The sequence below is a fragment of the Limanda limanda genome, chromosome 21 (genome assembly GCF_963576545.1).
Source record: "Limanda limanda chromosome 21, fLimLim1.1, whole genome shotgun sequence".
Classification (NCBI taxonomy): Eukaryota; Metazoa; Chordata; class Actinopteri; order Pleuronectiformes; family Pleuronectidae; genus Limanda; species Limanda limanda.
Genome location: NC_083656.1, coordinates 14317101 through 14337300, shown reverse-complemented (window position 1 = coordinate 14337300; position 20200 = coordinate 14317101). Strand labels below are relative to the sequence as shown.

General features: G+C 43.5%; 2 protein-coding genes across 2 annotated transcripts in view; one reads left to right on the top strand and one right to left on the bottom strand.

Annotated features, from left to right (window-relative positions):
- shisa9a (shisa family member 9a) overlaps positions 1-4520 on the bottom strand; it is a 45748-nt gene extending 41228 nt beyond the window's left edge. The window contains exons 1-2 of the mRNA XM_061095554.1: positions 4006-4520; positions 3103-3209 (exon numbers count right to left, since the gene is read on the bottom strand). Coding sequence (XP_060951537.1) covers positions 3103-3209; positions 4006-4520 — 622 coding nt within the window. The remainder of the gene's footprint in view (positions 1-3102; positions 3210-4005) is intronic.
- Positions 4521-7883: 3363 nt separating this feature from the next.
- Positions 7884-20200, top strand: part of cpped1 (calcineurin-like phosphoesterase domain containing 1) — a 37029-nt gene continuing 24712 nt past the window's right edge. The window contains exons 1-2 of the mRNA XM_061094703.1: positions 7884-8085; positions 11993-12211. Of these exons, the coding sequence (XP_060950686.1) occupies positions 8022-8085; positions 11993-12211 (283 nt within the window). The 5' untranslated portion in view covers positions 7884-8021. The remainder of the gene's footprint in view (positions 8086-11992; positions 12212-20200) is intronic.

Genomic DNA, 20200 nt, shown 5'->3' with positions numbered 1-20200 from the left:
TGCAATCCTGCACTGTATATCTGTCCTCTGTGCATAGCGGCACATGCATGTGGCCCTTCTTGACCCAAACACTTATCTTTACATTGCAATTACCACTCTCTCCATTCTTCTCCTCCTCTTCCCACATCCGTCCCTGTGCACTCGCAGCGATGATCCTGATGAAAAGTCATCTCGCCCTTTTTCAGTCTGTTTATCTGCCTTTAATCACATAAAACAAGAATAGCGTGTCCACATCCAGCAAATCCATATCTGCTTCTTCATCTAAATCGCCTCCCTCGCTTTATGGGTCCATCGGGCGGATGTCGAGGAGGATCCCGCCAGATCACAGAGGTTAATAACATTCCACATGATTACCCACAAGCCCCAGGCTTGGAGCATTCAGATGTGCACGTTCCACATTGCAAATAATAATTTTTATTGCCACAGCAGTGTCCTATTGGCCACTCAGGTGATAGGTCAGCCGTTATCTCATCTCTCCCACAGCGAGGAGCGAAAGAAAGACTTGTGCGGTTTCTAACACCTACTCAAAGTGTTATTCATGTCTTTTCATGGTATTTCGTTTTTTTTTTTTCCCTTTTTTTTTGGGGAGAGACGTAGACTCTCAGAAAACCAAACCCTTTCTGATGAATGCAACCTTTCTTTCCCCCCTTGTCCATGAGATGTGCTCTCATCATGATGTTGAGTATCTGTGGGTGTAGTGCTTCATGCTGAGTAGGGTTATGTCACCTTGTCGTTTGCCAAGGGAGCTGTTGTAGGATTACATATTTATCTCGTTCTCACAAATGTAAGTAGCCATACACACACACACACACACACACACACACACACACACACACACACACACACACACACACACACACACACACACACACACACACACACACACACACACACACGTGCTCCCTAACATACGCTTCCTCACTCAGCGGCACTTCATAATCCCGATATTTCTGTCGAGATCACTGTTGACCATTTCCAAAAATAAACTGTGAACATGAAGAGTAAGATTTAGAGATTGGGAGATAATATTGGTGCTATAAACTAATCAGGAATTGTGCTTACTAGTGCAGTGCCCCTTCTTAAAGTGCTTTCTTGGAATAGGCTGCTTTCTTGGACTGTTTTAACGCTCCAGAGCTACTTCAGAATTATTCGGAGGATGTTGTATTCACAGATTGTCTATAAACAGTCCATGAGGTGCAGATTGAAGTTAGAAAACCTTGTGTTCATTCTACCTGGTTTATCTGCAGGGAAGATTTTAAAGTCTAAGTGGGTCAAGAACGATTTACTGAACTTCGCTTATTTTTTTTAATACATTAAATGTTGGCTATGTCAGAGGTCTGTAATAAACAGTTTCTTCCGACCAAAGTTTAAAATGTTTTCAAAATAAAAGCTTGGAATTGTGCTTAGTACAAAGCATTACTGCAATTAAGTGAACAATGTGCTTTCGCTAAAGAGGAGGCGATGCTATAAATGTTGTTGCCATGGCAGCGGTCAGCTGTGAACCTTTTGTGAACCACTTCTGTCAGTCTGATTTGGTGAAATATAAATAATCAGATTATGAAAATAGTTTGACCCAGTTGCCAACCACCGCTGCGTTTAGAGGACTTAGAAGAAGACTTGTTCTACTCGGTCCACAGACTCACTGATTGCTTGAGCGCCGGCCGACTGTTTATGTTTTAGTATTGAAGCAATTGAGTTTCCAAATTGCACCAAATTCTACGCTGCACTTCCTCATGCAATTTGCAATTCACATTCCAAGTGTGAAGTCGATAACATCAACAGTTGACGAGAAATTCGTTACACATACAGACAGAAAGACATTTGTGGAATTTGATGGTGGATAAAAGGCAAGAGTGGCATAAAAAAGGTAATTTTTACTGCAAAAAAAACTGTGAAGGCCAGATCATGATTTCAGTCAGAATTCTTACTCATGGAACTGGTAAACCATTTCACTTTTTAACAGAAATAGATAGAAAACTCAACCAAGATTAGATAAAGTGGTGATCTTTTATGCTGTAAACTAAAGTGATTAAATACACTCAAGAAAGCAAGGTGCACTCTTTGTGTTTGTGCGTACGTGTGTGGGTGTGTGTGTGGGGAGATTTTTGATCTCGTCAGATGGAACTGCAAAGTGTGCCATTTGTGTATAGCTTGAGAGTAAAAGGAGAAGGGAGGAGAAAAACAGCATTAAGACACAAGTGTCTCTCTCTGCTTCTCACACACATCGTTTGAGGTGAAATTAATCGTAGATCAGCGTTTTTGCTTTTGCACGAGAAAACAGACTAACGATGCAACTCTGATGGAATCTGAAGGCTGTGCACCAACCGTTTCCATGTCTGTATCACGTGTGTGCTTGCACTGTGCGCGCTGGCCTGAACAGATTTGTGTGTTTGTATGTGTGTGTCTGTGCGCATTCATCTGTTTGATCTTCGGTGTTAAAAAAACACAAAGAAGCTTGGTACTGTAGCAGCCCACGGGACACAACCGAAATAGATGGCATTCATACACTCTGTACCCCCCCACCACCAACACCACCACCCTTTAAACTCCCAGCCCCCCCCATCCCCCTACACACACGTACTACCACCATCACTTCCTCACCAACACACACACACACACACACACACACTCCCACTTCCCTCATTCTCTCTCACATTATATCATGTGGGCATGATCCAAAATAAAACAGTGAATAACGGCTGGATTTGAAAAGCAGCAGAAGAGAAAGGCGGATATTCTCTTTCTCTGGCCTTATGAAATGGATGGATAGGAAGCTGGTGCAAGATAAGACAAAAACCCAAGGCTGTTATTGGTAAAAAAATCTAGGAGAAAGCCCTGCAGGGATGAATGTGTTCTCCCAGCTCTGAGGATGTTATATGAGTCCGGCTGTGATGACTTAAAGATCTCTCACATCCTTACATCACTGGACGTACTCAAGTTGCTTCTAAAAAAGCAGCTTTCCCGCTGACACACACCCCACCCACACACCTCCATATGCTCCAAGTTATACACATGGTTCACAACAGCCAGTGATGAGCTGCATGTCCAAAAAACATCCGGAACCACCAAACTGAGAAATGAAAGGAAAAAAGAAAAGCTCACGGAGGTTTGTGGTCCTGGAGACGTAGTGCTGCGAATGCATCCCGAGGGCCTCCTCTCCTCGGTACTGCTCACCTGGACCCCCGCCCTGCAGCACACTGGCAACGGCCCTGCGAGGGGAGGAGAGGAGAGGAGAGAAGGGAGGGGAGCGGATGAAGGATGGAGAATAAAGGATGGGTTAGTGGGGCAGACATCAGGAAGTGTGCATATAACACGGTTAATTGAATAATTCAGTTGGGCTGCACTGCTGCACATGCAGGTGCAATCTGTATGGTGAAATTGTGAAGGGGGCAGCTGAGTGGAAGAAAAAACGTGGTTCCCTGATGAATGGGGCTGAGATTTTTTTTTCCTGGTATTCTTTTTTTTCCTGCAGCCTTTGCCAATATGTAAGCTTCACTATGTCATCACACTGTATAAAAGCTTTTGCAGTGATGAAGAATAAACAATGGAGTGCAATGCTGCCTTGGTGAAAGAACCCCCCCCCCCCCCCCCCACCTCTCTCTTGTTGAGAGAAGCTCACGTAATGTTATATCACAACGACCAGGTACAGTGTGGAGTGGAGAGGAAGGCATGCAGTATCCACTCCTGCTCCTTTCTCTCGACATAGAAGATGTCATTATAGTTGCTCTGGTTGCCCAGAAACAACAGCCCGGCATGCATGCTGTGAGATGTAACACCCACAATGCATTTAGAAAGCAATTGCTGGAGCTTTATAATGATGCGGTATATGTTTATTCTCAGACACATAGAGAGAGAGGTGGAGACAAGAAGGAGACAATTGCCCGCACCAGAGCTCTGCGTGCGTAGGCTACTACTGCAAGTGTCTTTGTAAACAAGCGCACTGAGAGAAGAAGAGGGGGAGACAGAGAGAGAGAGAGAAACAGAGGGAGGAAGAGAGAGGCTCACCTGGACATGTTCTCTCTCTGGGGCCGGTGCGCCTTTTCCAGCCCCAATTTGGTGAAAATCCCCACCAGAGCCATAATGGCCACTACTCCACAGATGATGTAGACGATTAAGTTCGTCTTGTCTTTGGTGCTGTCGTGCAGCTTGTTCATTTTCTTGTAAGGGGTCTGGCCGGTCTTCATCCACACCGGCGTGTCGTAGTTCTTACAGGTGCTCTGGTCCAGGCGCGAGTGCTTGTAGGAGCAGCAGAAGCGGAAGCCACAGGTGCCGCAGCAATACAGATAGTTGCCCGTCTTGCAGATGAACGGCGGGTCCCACTGTCCCATCACGTCGTAGTAGCCCCGGCACCTGTCCTCGGTGTGCGGCGTCTGCTCGGACACGCTCTCCTCCTCGCGGGTACCGTTGGAGGTGGCGATCATGACGAAGCCCCCGAGCAGCCCCGGCTCGCCGTCGGCCTTGCACACCAGAGCCATAAGTTTGAGCAACAAGAAGCCGAGGAGAAAGACTTTCCCCCTCATCGCGCCTTCTCCTCCGTTCAACTTCACGCAGAGACGAAAAGACTTGGGGAGATGGGAAAAGGCGCACGGTCATGATACGCTGAAAAGTCCAGAAACATACATCCAAATAGCGCCGTCGTGCGCGCCGATGAAGATCTTTACTAGCATATCACCATCCCCGTACAAAAACACAAAAATTAAATTGAGAAAGAAATAAAAAATCACTCAGACAAAAATAAATCTCCAAGTAACAGCTCTCCTCTGCGCAACAACCTACGCGTCTTTCCAGAGAGGCATTGTTTGCAGGCGTTTTGACTTTACATGTCCATCCGTGCGCTCTTACGCACAGGAGGGGCAGGCACTGAGACGCAAGCCGCACCGAGGAGGAGAGCGCAGTGAGCGACCAAAGAGAGCCGAGGGTGGGAGAGCCTGGTGCGCTAAAGGAGAGGTGGAGGAGGAGGAGGAGAAGGAGGAGGAGGAATACAGGATGGAGGATGGAGCAGGGAGGGGAGAGAGAGAGAGAGAGAGAGAGAGAGAGAGAGAGAGAGAGAGAGAGAGAGAGAGAGAGAGAGAGAGAGAGAGAGAGAGAGAGAGAGAGAGAGTATATATTATGAAATATTACGAGAAAACACCCAGAATTCGCACATTACTATATTCTGTTTCACCGTCGAGGAATGGCGTGGGCTTCGTTCGGTCCAATTTACGCATTCTCAGTCGTAGGTTGCAGTTTTTCTAAACCACAAGTAGCTTCATGTGTTACAATTGTGCAGCCTCTCAAAGCGGGAATACAAAAAGCGAGTGGTTCACCAAAAAATGTGGCCCCAGGACTTTCTCCAAACGTTCTAGGCCATTTATTAACCACATTCAGTACTTAGTTCAAATGTACGGAAGAGGATTAGGGCACTGTGGAAAAAACAAGTGGGTTCTGAGTTTAAAGTCAGAATTCTGAGATTAAAGTCAGAATTCTGAGAAAAAAGTCAGAATTCTGAGGATTAGGGCCACTGTGGAAAAAACAAGTGAGTTCTGAGTTTAAACTCAGAATTCTGACTTTTTTCTCCGAATTCTGACTTTAAACTCAGAATTCTCCCAACCAAAAGAAAAAATTGTCAAATGAACTATATCCAATTAGGAAATGTCTTTCCCTTAAAATGAATAAAGGCTATTTGGATGTGTAAGTGAAACACACAGTGAAGACAGATTTTTGTGACGATCTCAAATTTTCCGAGTGCAGTTTATGTTCAAGTTTAATTTTCTACCTCAAAATCATGAAGGTCTGACAAAAGTATGTTTATTAATGTTGAGACTGACGAAGAACTTCTTTATGTTTGACAATCTTGATATAGGTAAAATGAACAATCCATCCTCATTCACATATTTAAATGGGCTGGGTGGATCACCTCTGTCCATGGTGCTGAAAGGCTGCCGCCCCGGGCCACAGGCCGTGCTGCTGGGCAGGTGGGTTCACACTGTCCATGATCATAGTGTTTCCTGGAGTTTTTAAAAAACGTGCAACATGATTCACGTCAGCTTATTGTGGGTTATGCTTGTGGAAGCTGTGTTTGTTCAGTGAGAAGGGCAACGAGGAAGAGTAACAATGCAGCTGTGTTCAAGTCTGTGAGTAAAATAATAGAATGATCCGCTCTTGACTTATTTTCATATCCTAAAGCACATTCAGTCACCACTTCAGAGCAGGCATGTATCCAGGATTCCAGCATGAAAGGGCCACGATTTACACAGAGGGGCCAATTACATGTCCATTTTTCAGTTCGGTATTCAGTATGGTTCACATTTAAAGGTATAGTTCACCAAAAAAATTAAATTCACTCATTACCTACTCACCACTATGCCGATGGATTGGTGAGTTAAGTGTTTGACTCCACAAAACACTTTTGGAGTTTCAGGGGTAAACAGTGATACAGCCAAATCTAATACAATTGAATTAAATGGCGACCACTTCTTCAAACATAGAAAACAACATAAAATGCCTCCATACAGCTCCTGTGGGGTCAACAAAGTGTCCATAAGCTGTGCTCTGATATCCTCCTTATGGATGACAGTGGACATTTTGAATACATTTCGAAAATTGTTCCTCATTTTGTACATTCAAAAAAGCTTAGAAAATAAAAACAATCATACATTTTTTTCATATTTATTGTTTAAATTGTAGGTAAGTGACTATTTGTTCACATGGGCAGTGGATTGCTTAATTGCAATAGCCTTGAATTGACTTGTTAAAATTAGCGACAGTGTGTCGGCTCAACATCAACTACATTGCCAAGGCTCGAAGCGAAAACCTCATCTTCTACACACAGCATATCTATCATACATATGTATAGCCTGTGTGTTAAGTGGCTAAACATCATTAAGTTTGACTACCATGATTAAGCTTCCATCAATTCCATGTCAAATAGCCTCCCCCTAGTTTCCTGTAATTAAGTAATTTGAAAAAAAAAATAGAGTAAAAAAACAGATGAACACTGCATGTCAGCTTTAAATAGGCTCTAATAATAGCACTTATCGTACCTAATTGTTGTTGGCTTTGAAAGATGATAAAAAACAGGACAGAGGCACATCCGGGGTCAATCAGATTTTCAGACTTTTCGATGGCCCACCCCTGGATCCGCCCCTGCTTCATACTCTCCTTATAAAATCAGATGAGATGTCCACCTCACCACTGAAGAGGTGTATGTTAATCATGAATAGTATTATCGTTGTATCATGCATTATTTTATTATATGGACTATGACTATAATAATAATGATATGACATGTTATTTTGGTTTTATTATTTTTGTGACGATGGAAAAAGAATAATCACCATAATAATAATAATGATTCTAATAAGAATCATTATTATAGTTGTATTATAATAGTATTCAAACTAGCTCTACTCTTAGAATTTGGGCCATGTGGTCTACAGGGAGCATAACATATATTGAATTAAAAGTACACTGATATGGCCCCAAATAACCATGTGATTAACACATTGCTATTATATAATAATATTGATTAAAATACAGTTGATGCCCATAATCTTTACAATAAATGTCTGATTATTACTTATTTTCAGTTTAATCCTCTTCATGGATGGAGGATCAATAATGTGTTTCACCTTCTCACTTCGTTTGCACAACACATTTGAATCATATTGATATGTGTTGCACTTTTGTCATAATGCTGTTGATGAAAATAAGTGTGTGTATGTTTGTACACACACACACCACGCACACACACACACACTCGCGCGCGCGCACACACACGCGCACACACACGCACACACACACACACACACACACACACACACACACACACACAAGCACACACACACACACACACATTTACACGCCGACTATACACACACACAGGCTGTGTAGTCGATCACCGAGAGTCGCCGGCGTTCAGCTAACAGAGCAGCTGGAGCAGCAGCACACAGCAGCGGCTAGCCTGTCCGGAAGAGGCCGCTGACAGGAGCTCACAGGCGGCAGCACAGTTCGCTCGGGCTGCTCGGGAACCGGCGGGTGTCATGGCCGACAGCGTGGACACCTTCCTCAGGGCCAGACAGCGCACCTTCAGCGGACTGACTGAAGGTAGCCCCACCGCTTTAGCTCCTGTAGCTTTAGCCAACTTACAGGCTAACGCTCCAGCTAACGATCCCTGTTATACAAGTTGCTGCTGCGGGTCAGGGTCCAGGCTGACCGCTGATGTGTTCGTGCAGCTTTGTTTTCTAAAACAGCTTCTTCAATCACACTTGTGTTTGTAAACTGCTGTGTATCAACAATGAACTAAAGAAGTTCATTCCCTCTTGTTGTTGTTGTTGTTGTTGTTGTTGTTGTTTCAGAAATGTGGCGGAGAATGAGCACAGGCGGTAGTTTTAGGTAAACAGTTGTGGAATAGTTCCTTGGCTACTAACTCGGACTAAACAGTCACGTTTTTAAAGTACAGAGCTGAAACCTCTGATACTGTTGTTGTTGTCCTACGAGCTGTTGTTGTCTCTGTGGCTGCGATGTGAGTAAATTAGCTTTGGAGGAGGCTCCACTAATCTGTGCTTCAGTCCTGCAGTCAAACTTATTCAAGGATTAACTCACAGGCCTCATCGGTTGTACATGTTCCTCAGAACCTTGTGTAATAAACCCGCTATTACACAGGAACCCAGAGGGAAGAGATTGAAATGCTCAGTATTTTTTTATGAAATGCCTTAAAAATGAACCACTCTGCCCCCTATGTGCTTTCATCTCCAATTATGATTTGTTTTCTTTGGAGCGCACCATCTGCCCCCTGAGAAACGACTCTGCGATTATGTTTGAAGTTGTGCGATTATGTTTGAAGTTGGAACAGACAACACAAGGCTGCTGCCTCTTATCTCCTGTCATGGGAGCTTTGTTCACTCCTCCAGGTCCTTGTGTTTTTTTTTTTATTCTTTTTTATTATTAGTATTTCATTTTCATTTGTTGTGCAAATGGTTCACTCATCTGACTCCAGAGAGAGAGAGAGACTGTACTAAAAAAGTTTAATAAGTGCAACAAAAAGTGCGCTGGATTGTTTTTTTTTGTTCTTCAGCTGCAGGAAATCTTTATAGACCCGGCCTTTTGTTTGAGAGTTTCAAATGATGATTGCCAATCACCATGGACCGGATATAAAGATGGACCAATGCATCTCAACTACTTCCCTCCGTACATGAAGTCGTAATATCCTGGATACAAACGCCTGCCATCTTTCACATTTGGAGTCCGTCCAGTAGCGATCAGGGGATGGAGCTATGTGTACGTGCACGTGCACAAAAGGGGCTCACACCCATCAGATGCGGATACACAAAGAGTGACAGACAACTTCTCGTGTGAGAGAGAGAACTGCATTGTCATGTCAGAGATCTCTTAACTAATTATGAGAAGTTTCAAAGAAATATTTAGATTCATCATGAAACTGGGAAAGGCCAAATTAAAATATGGCGGGCCTCCACAGTCTCAATATTTAAACGGAAACTATTGGGTTCGATACGCACTCACACACTGTTTCAGCCCGTTGTTATATAGTTAGATAAATAAATAAAACTAAACTTAGTAACACTCAGTGTTGTAGGAACTACCTACAATGACAGAAACCAGTCTATGGGGTCTACATTTACATGTTTTGCTTGTATGCATAACTGGTGTGATTCGTACATGCCTTTGTAAAGAAGAGCAGGTTTTATCTGCTCACTGAAGGATGTGTTATCCCGTGATGTCCATATACGATCACTCGTAAGCTGAGACAAAGTTTGGAGAAGATTTTTCTGAGCTGCAAAAGATCGAGATGTGCTGATGAAAGTTGTTGATCTGTTCAAAAGACCCAGTCTTTATTCTCTCCAGAAGTAAATGTTGATAGACTCACAGACCTGTGAGCTGTGAGGAAGTTAGGAAACTTCCTTTTACCAGTACAGTGGTCATGGCAACGGCTTTGAGTTCAGATTCATCAGCCGTCCTGGATGTGTAGTTAAGATCCAGGCCAGGGTTAGTTTGGACTGAAGGCATTCTCGAGTAATTTGGTTGAAAGATGATGATAATCATAAAAAGCAGAATGTGCTTTCATAAAATATCAATTACACAGAGGGGACGATGATCATCTAGTTCCCAGGAGCAAGGCAGCCTTTGTTGCTCTTTCTTTTCCTATCTTTGCACAAGTTTCTCCGGAGGATAGAATTATCATAAACTCATTTGGGAGGGGGGATGCATGGAGCGCATGTTAAACACAGAGGGAGCTGAACAGCCAGCAGCCAGCGCTGGGTGAGGGGATTCGTGCACAATGCTCATGCAGTCTCTTCTCTGTGACAGCACTTGATAACTACAGTATTGCCTCCGCACCCTGAGTGTGGCAGAAAGCTGTTGTTTACACCTGCTCTCAGCATCTGCTCCGAGCGTCTCTCTCCATTTTCCAAGTCACTTTGCCAAGCCGTCTTCCGGTGTCCTTCACGTCGCACCTTGTCATTACCGAGCAGCGCCGAGTGTCTGCTTCCGTTCGCTCAGCGCCGAGCAGTTTTCCCCTTTTTTAATGAAGATTAGAGGCTGATTAGATTGTAGGGTCTCTCTCTCTCTGTTGCATAATGTTAGGATTATGCAAAACACGTTTGCTGTTCATTCTCCTGCATGTGGCTGTTTGTTAATTATTGAGCATTGGTTACTCATGAAGTGAGTAAACCCCCCCACCCGCACCCCAGACCCAACACCCTGAATCCAAGTGCTTTAAAAAAAAAAAAAAATCAAGTGTTGATTCCAGGAATGAATTTGATGTGGTTTCCAGATGAAGCGCTCACAGCAGGCCTTACACCGCTGAATGACTAATGCTGCGATCACAGCTAATCCTTTGCAGCTTTTATTTTTTCTGCTTATTAATATGTGCAGTGTTCTGTGTGAGCGTTCTATAACCTGAACATATGGAAATGAAAGTGTTCAGATGCTGCCAGAATGTGAAGTTAATACCAGTTAGATTCGTGAAAGAGGTCGGCTACTATAGTGAAAATTATGGCATTTACAGATTAATAGATTTTCATTAACTGAGTGTGCGGGTGTACGTTAAGAAGCCTTTGAAAAATAGTACTATGCATTTTCCATTAATATGTAAGATAATTTGAGCTGCATTGGTTTGTTGATTCATTAATTAAATTGAGATTAAATGAATAAACAGATATTTTAGCGTGTTTCTATTTTCAGCGAAAGAACGAAACCTTTGACGTTTGAAGCTTCTCAAATGTAAAGACGTGAGGTGGTGATGAATATTTGACCATCCTTACACATTACCGGATATGCCGCCATATATTATGTATAGGGTTTATTGTATCTGTACAGGAGATGGAGAATAGCGCCTGTTTAGTTCCACAGATACTCCCTTCACTCTCTAAGCTGCACCCAAGGTCAGGCTATAGATAAAGGACCAACCAACAGTACATTGTAGTGTCTATGTTGAGGGACTTTCATATCTAACTCAGATGAGCCAGACATGGAGACACCAACTTCCACTCTCACCAACACACTAACTCTTTTGCGTATTTTACCAGTGGCAAGATGTAAGGACACAATGTGATTTAGGAATGTATACTTTAGGCATAGCTATCCAATAGGAGGCGAACACCTACATGTAACATAGAGAGTGACAGCTAACATTCATTGATGTGCTGTTAGAATGGGTGATGTAAGTAGAGGGAGAACTACTGGGATGCTGTGGGAGACATCTTCAGACTTGGGGCAGACAGTTACTCATGTTACTCTGTTAGCGTCGTTTTATTGTTCCACCTTCTGCATAAGACATCAGCTGCTGCCTATGATAAAGTTATGTGACATCAAATATATAATAGTTTGACCTCAGTTTATCCCAATGAGAGACACCGTTCCTATTACACAATAGTTTGGTCCTGTGTCAATTATAAAATTGCTTTTTAATTGCTTTGTGGACTTGATATTAACCAGAGTGTCTGTCTCTGTCTACACAGCTGTTACATTGACGGTTTGCCTTCCTTTGTTCCAGATGCAGAGCGAGAGTGGAAGGGACCATTTTTCTTCATCCAGGCCGCAGACCCCCAGCTCGGGCTGATGAAGGCCTGGAAGGACGGGGACTGTGACGGCGGAGGGGACGAATGGTCCGAGGAGGTGGAGCTCACCAAGCAGGCGGTGGAGGCCGTCAACCAGCTCAGACCTAGGCCGAGGTTTATGGTGCTGTGTGGGGACTTGGTCCACGCCATGCCAGGTAGGGATTTAGATTTGATAGTTTCATTATTTTCAGAGAGTGGAGAGCGCACTCTTTGAGCGTGCAGCTCACAACAGAAAAGGGAAGCGCCAAGTTTAGGCTCTGCTCTTGTGATGAAACACTGCTTGAAGGACGTTGCTTTTTTTGCTGAACATGAAAGTCCTTTAAACTTCTCTGAACCATAACTACATGCAGGATTCTGAGAGCTGCAAAGAGAGAACAGATGCTCACCGGTAAAAATACGCCAAAGAGACGAGTCCCATTGTCGGAGGACACAATGTGAGCTCTCAGATGCTAGTTGTGTGAGCTTTAACTCTGTCCAGGCTCTTTTTCTCAATGCAGATGATGCAGCAGTGTTATCTTATGGCATCTCCTCCCTCACGCAGACTCATGCAAATGCTGCACTTATCTCAAAGCGTCTAAAGTAGGGTCCTTACACTACTGGTGCTGCCAAACTCTTACGATACATTTCATGCATATCACCATCAACTGGTTTTAGGCCTCGATTGTATTCAGCAAAAGATGTACGTTTTAGTGGAGTTATCAGTCAACAAAACAAGTCATAACCATTTGTGGTTTTTCATCATAAAATATAGCAAATAACTTTATCTGGGATCTGCACCATATTGCACACACTCATAAATATTTGTTCCCTAAAAATGCCTGAAATTTTACATCATGATCAATGAATCATTCAACAACACTTTTGAAAAACTTTCGAAATTGAGTCATGCCCCATTCCTTTACAAGATTTTAAGGAATTTTGTTGTGTAGTTTTTGTGTAATCCTGCCAAATAACTCACAAATGTAGATGCAAACTTGACCTCCTGAGATCAAGAGGCTCCATACTATACACAAGTTTTTCCTGAGGGACATCACATTCCCTGCTAATCAATGGTTCTGTAAACACGAACACGTGATCTGATGTATGTCACCCCCAGTATAGATGTGGGGCTTTTACTGCAGATTCAGGCAGGAAGTCATCTGTGCCCCCTCATCATCACATCATCAGCTGGTCTCCAATTACACCTTACACATGTCAAAACGCTAAATGGACTGCATTTATAAAGCACTTTTCCAGTCTTAACAACCACTCAAAGTGCTTTATATGTCAAGTCACATTCACTCATTCACAAAGCAAATCTATGTGCAGCGCTTTTCCTATCGCACGTCATTCTCACTCGGTACAGGCGTCAAGGACAAGTTAGGGTTCAGTGTCACGCCCAAGGTCACAAGTGGACTATAGGAGCAAGGGCACCAGTCTCCTTCTTAGTGGATGATCTACTCTACCTTACTAAAAATTTACAACAAAGTGTTATTCAACATTTAAAGATGTAATAAAATTGCGAGACCTATGTTATATATTTTGTTGACTTGTGTACTTACCTCATTCGTGAACATGATTGACTCTAGAGTCACGTCAGGTAGATTCACAACTCCCATGGTTCTATGCTTCTTCACGTCCTCAAACTAAATCTTTTGTTGTCATTTTGATTAAGAGATCACCAGCAGCCAAATAACACATAGTACTTTGTCCCTTTAATACATTAGCAATTATTCTGTTACAGATTTTAAAGTTCTATTGGCTGGCTTAAATTCAATTAGCTTGTTATTCATTTAAATCAAATAACTGGATTATTACTTCAAATAACAACATATCTGTGATATATTTGGTCTGATATTTCAACCTATATTATTTCAGAATGCATAGAGGTCAGACTGATCAGCGGCGTTGAACCTGGCTCTACAGACTCTGCTAGGTTTTAGTTTGTGACCTGCCCAGTATGAAATGACTGGTGAGGCCAGGGAAACTGATCTGAAATTATTTTGCCAGTGTCAAATACATTTCTCATGAGCGTAAAACGTGACATGAATATTTGTGACTGAAACCATTCAAATTGCACACCCTTTCTGTCAATTAGAATTACAAATAGGGACACAATGTGTGCGGTGTAATCTGAGTCAATTTTTATTAGCCTTAGGCAGAATTGAATATTTGTATGAAATGGTCACTGGGAATTGACCAAAATTCGCAATAGAAGGTAAAAAGAAACCCCTGTAGTAGACATGGTGTTTTATTATATGGAATAATTATGTGCCATATTCTGTATAGCTCTAGCTGTCAGGAGAGAGTCAATATGCAGAAGGTATTTTCAAACCTGCCTCATACTGTGTCCATTACCACATATGTTGAGATATGTTGTTATCAGAATCAAAGTGAGTTTCCCTACATTCATAGAAATAATGGAACATGTCTGATATAATTAATTCTTAGCTGTGATTTGAGATAGTCCTAATGTTATTAATGCAGTCCCTGAACAACCCCAGCTTAGGGTTGGCTCAGCTGCAGAATATTTCTCATTGAGGCAAATTTGAACATTACTCTTCTCTTTTTCCAAGCCAAGAGTCGGTAAACAACGTTCTCCCCTATGACAGCTGGTGATATTTATCTGTGAAAAAGCACAGGCCTTCTGGCTATTCTGATTTCAGTTATTGATCAGACCAGCAGTACTTTATGTTCTAAAAATCTGTAAAACAGCACCTCGTCTGTTCCAGCTTCAGCTAGGAGGTAAAGGAAAAGTTGTAGTTCTAGTCGTCTTTGTTAACGTCAGACCCCCCCCCGTGACAGCATTCAATATTTATCTATAAAAAGCACCTGGATTCCTTCAAGCTGTTTGCGTGACGGCAAGATTTAGCTTTGTTGAAATGGTTCAGCAGATCAATCCTGGGTGCAGATGGAGAATAAGATGCTTGTGTATTCAATTATTTAGTCTGTAAATAAGTTCTATAGCAGTAATGTATGCTGGTTTCTCACAATCTTTGACTTGTTGGATGTCTCACCGCCAGGACAGCAGCTGCTTTTCTCAAATTCGTCAGATGCTTTCCCTGTGCAGCCTGACAAATACATTTTCAGAATGGAACTGTGTTTGAAAATAGCTGGACACCTCCAAAAACGGCCTGGCCAAGTAAACAAAATAAAACCACTTTACTGCTCATTTCCTACCTTATTTGGAGCTGAAGTGCTGTGTTTGTCTCAGGCTGTGCTGCCTTCTGCCTGCCTTGCTCTGTGACTAGAAATATGATGATCAATGCGAACATGTAAACGTCAACCTGCCTATCCTACCTATAAAGTAGAATTCATTTTAAAGCTATAGACAACAGTCGAAGACATTGACTGTACCTGTTGGCAGACATTAGAGACAAATGGATTGCTGTTATTGGAGGAACTGTAATGAAATGAGTAACTACTACGCGGTGTGCACTTTCCTCAATGTCCAGGTGCCTGTTTCTATAATAGGGTAAACGGAATGGGCTGGCAGGACCCACTGCAGAATTAATGTTCAGCACAAAGAGCCGCGAGCCGCCAACCAGTGCAAACTACCTTTGCATGACAATTAGAGAGCTTGCATGAGGTGCCTGCCTGGCTGCCTGGCCTCAAGCAACAGGCAGAGAGAGAGAGAGAAAACCATCAGCAGACGAAGCTGCCACTTTCTCCATCTCTGCATGTCTCATCTGCCAGCGTGTCCGTTTGGATCATGTTGAAAGTGTCACTGAGTTTGTACATGATGTGAACATAATGTAAGAGAGTCTAGATTTGGTGCAGCATGTCATTTGAATGTCCTTGGCCCCTGTTTCTCAAATTTAACTCAAGGCAAACTGTTCATGTGTAACACAGATTTGGCTTGGCTTAGTCACAGAGCAACTATTTCCCCCCTGTTCCTTTTGTTGGGTCACAATGACCACCAACTCTAGCTGCACAGGCACATTGGTGAACACTCCTGGAGCTGTCTCTCCCTATCCTCCAAGAGTCTTGCTGGAGGCGTCCAAGCTTCCTTATCATCTCCACGATTGCAACATTTAGACCAAAACATGGCTGCCATCCATTTCCCAGCCCGCACTGCTCCTCCCCACAGTCTCTGTGTAATCAGTCGCATTTATAGGTCACAGCAAGATCTATTTCAGATGCACAGTGGGACAGTAGATAGTGTAACCATGGGGTTTAAGCGGCAAGGCCTTGGGGACCTTTGAGCGTCGCGGCGTCAGCCCTTGTTACTGTCAGCCCGAGCAGAGCAGGTTGTGTCTGCCATCTTCATTACTTGCCTTGTCCGTCACTTGCCTGGCAACTGGGTTTGGGAGCTGGGAGGAGATATTAGGAGCTGCTCCCTCCGTCTCTCAGCTGACATTTCCCCTTAGACAGTTTATTTACAATACAGAATGAATGGGTGGCGGCCAGGGGAAGCTGGCTGTCAACCGGCATTGTCAACACCGCTGCCTGTCGGCGACGGGAAATTGGCAACTGTATTTCTGTTCCCACGGATTTCACTCTCAATCTCTCCTCTCCCTCGTTCTCACATTTTCTTTTCCTCTCTCTCTCTCTCTCTCTCTCTCTCTCTCTCTCTCTCTCTCTCTCTCTCTCTCTCTCTCTCTCTCTCTCTCTCTCTCTCTCTCTCTCTCTCTCTCTCTCTCTCTCTCTCACTCCTCTCACATCTATCTGTTCTCTTAAGTAAACAGCTGCAGTCTTGTGCCTCGTACCTTATTTTGACAGGCTTCGTTTGAGAGTCTGACACTCTCTACCCAAACACACTCCCTTATTCATGCCTCTGATGAATTTATTTGAAGCAGCATCAGTGTGAATTAAATCTGGTGTTGAGGAAAGCAGAAGTTCTTTGAGTTCTTGCAATTGTTTTCCGGAGTAGACGTGAAAAAACAATGGGATCTTTGTGTTCATTAGTAAGGGGTTTGTTCAACTTCAGATCTTAATTTGAAGTCAGGGAAAGTGAAGGCTGACTAAAGATACACAATCCCTGTTCTTATCAAAGAATCGTTAGTGAGGCAGTGATCAGAAGCACTCGTGCACAAAGGGAGGAGAGGAACCCCAACGGACTTCATTTGCATCACATCACAGAGGTCCACAAGGATCTATTCCCCCACTAAACAGGTCCTGATTCCTGAAGGAAATCCTGGCCAGAATTTGCTCCAACGACATGTTGTCCAGACTTTAACTGACAAAAAGTTCTTGATCCCAATTCACTGTCTCCCCTCCAATCCACGCTAACCCTCAAGAGACGCCTCCCCGTCTCAAGGACTTCCTTCAATCTCGACATTCGTCCTCCTCTCCCCTATCTCTGCCTCGCCCTCCCTCACTTTTACTCTCTTGTGTCTTTCTCTCACTTATTTTCAAAGCTGACAAATGAAGGGGATAAAGAGCAAGGAGGGGAGCGGCGGCAGAGGGAGCGAGGGGGGTGCGAGTTAGAGAGCTGATTAGATTAGAGAAACATGCCGGACTTAACACTCTCCTAATGAGCACTACAAAGGATTCGAGCAGTGTCTCTGGGGGTTCATGAGGGATGTTACGCATGATACAGCAGGAGAAGTGTTCAAGTGTTCAAGTGTGTGTGTGTGCGCTCACATGTGGGTAAAGCTGACAGGTGACGTAGAGGTTACCTTGGGACTTTCCTGTCCCCTCACTCTAATTGTGGAAACCCGTTAAATTGCCATCGAAGGCAGTGGAAAAAATGGCTCCCTCTGTGGGATTCTGAGGCAGATGTGATTATGAAGGATTGACCGCCTTGGGAGAATTCGTTCTTGGGACACATTTTGGATATTTCTTTGGAGGAGGGTGGGATGCTCTGTGTGTGTTTATCTAATGGTTCATGTAGTGGGCTAATAGGTTTCTAAGGGGGTTGGGGTAGCCAGTAGTTTATACGTAAGTGTAGAAATGTCTCTGTTACCACTTTCACACTTTTTCTTTTAGAGACCCAGGAGATACACAGCTCAAATGTCAGTGTGAAAAGATCCTCTTAGACCCTGGTAAGTGTCAGGCTGGATCTATCCATCCACTTCTGCCAGCTCTTTGTTCGGGTTGTGGTGGCAGCATGGTGGTAGACAAAACGTCCCTCTCCCAAGCCATGAGCTCCAGATCCTTCCAGGCCAGAGCAGACGTTTGTCCTGGGGGCTCTTCTAAGTAAGACATGGCCAGAAAATCTTCAAAAGGAAGAGGTCATCCAGAGCTCAACTATGATTGATTGATAAAGACCTTCATCTCCAGGATTGGCTTCCTCTTCCTCATGACATTCTGGTTACAGATTACTGTTGATGCATTCTTCATCCAAAATCCAGTCTTCAAATAAACATTGCAATGACTGTCTTGGTGTGAGGATATGAAGGCACACGAGACAAGCACTGCACAAGATTGTTGACATTTGACATTCTCTTTTGGAAGACTTAATAATCAGTCGATGATAAAATACATTTATTACAGGAAGATGTTAATGTCATAGAGCTGACAATAAAGCTAATATTTAATGAACCCCATATTGTTTGTTGTGAAAACCATGTCCGTCAGGTTGAACAAGGCTGAGAACCGAGAATGTGGCTGGACCATGTGACTTGCTGACAGCATTGTCATCACGGATTAACTCTGCATAATGCGTAATGCCTTCTGTTTGAGCTGTGTGTACTCCTACAGGCATGATGACTCAGGTGCTGAAAGTAATTGAAACAAGTCGCACTCCCTGATCACATAATAGTAACCGAGTCATCTTGAAAGACATTCATATTTACAGGACCGGTCCCACAGTTGCAGTCAAGCCGAAAAGAAAGAGAAGCCTGCCGCAGAGTCTCGATGTTTATGGTCACAGAACGTGTTTTTGCTGAAATTGGTCTCATGCACGATTGATCTCATTATACCGAAATAATACTAGGTTGTAGGTTTGGATGGAGTTGCTGACTGCTTCTCAGCTACCGCCTTGTCATAACCTGCAGGCCAGTGCTACATCAGCACAACCTGCCAGGGCCATTGCTTGCTTGACTCACTACTACGCCGGTGCACACACACACATTGAAAATACAGTTGTTTAAGGGAAGAAAATGTATGCGACAGCAAGACCCCACGCTCTGAGGCCGGTGTGCGGTGTCGACAGCCAGTCTTTAGAGGTAATTGAGAGAAGTGCTTACAGTGTTGGACAAGCTCACCGAAAACCTGCCAAAGTCCCCTGTCAGGGTTTGAGAATCACGGTGTTGCAATCTCATTAAATGAACAAGGCCTTTCAGTCGGCTCCAGAGAGAGCGGAGAACAGCTTTGTTTTTTTTGTGTTTTTTTTTACGCATCCCCCTCTCTCTACATAAATTGCTTATTTCAAAAGAGGAGAGCAGGTTAGGTGAATAAGTACATTTTGGTTGTTTCCTGATTTCTGCTTGCTTATGTGCTGAACACATCAGCAACATTTATTACTATTTTTGGTGTTTACTCCTCTTGTAGTTTCAGTTGACACTGTCTGTCACCTTAATTGCAGAGTGATGACCATACAGTACCAAATGGTTGAGCATATGTTTGAGCCTTGTCGTGCTGTGGGATGATTCCTGGACATCGGCTATGACCGGCAGGTAGCTGGACGCGTCAGGAAGCAGAAGGCAGCACAGTGACCCTGCTACTGTGTGAACCTACCAGTGCTATTTATCCACATTTACTCATCTAAAGACAAATGTGGCTAGATGCTGTTGACGAGCACCACCGTGCTTCATTCTCACTTAATTACACACATTCACAATTGGGTGATGTAGAGCATTAAACAGTTTTTCCAGTTCTCAGCCACTGAGTAGCTCTGCTGGACCAGATGAGAAGGTCAGGTGCCTTGCTCAAGGTCACGATGAAGGTGTTAAAAAGAGGGGAAAGCGCTTCTCACTCACTTCTCCTTCTATCTCTGAGCTTGCTGAAAACTGGCAGAAACATCTTCATTCAAATAAATTGACTAGATGTGAATAAATGGATACATGTGTTATGTGTTGATAATTACCAGCGGCAACAATTGCCTCAGCTTTTCCAGAAAAACACCCTTTGTTCTCCTGATCTCCATCCGAGCTTCATTAATGAGGCGGCCTTTGTTTTTATGTAACTGAGGCAGCGTTCAAATATTGTGAATGTGGAATAATGAGTCCACAGCATTGTGGCCTCAGCTGTCATCACTTTCAAGATTCTGCTTCACCCAC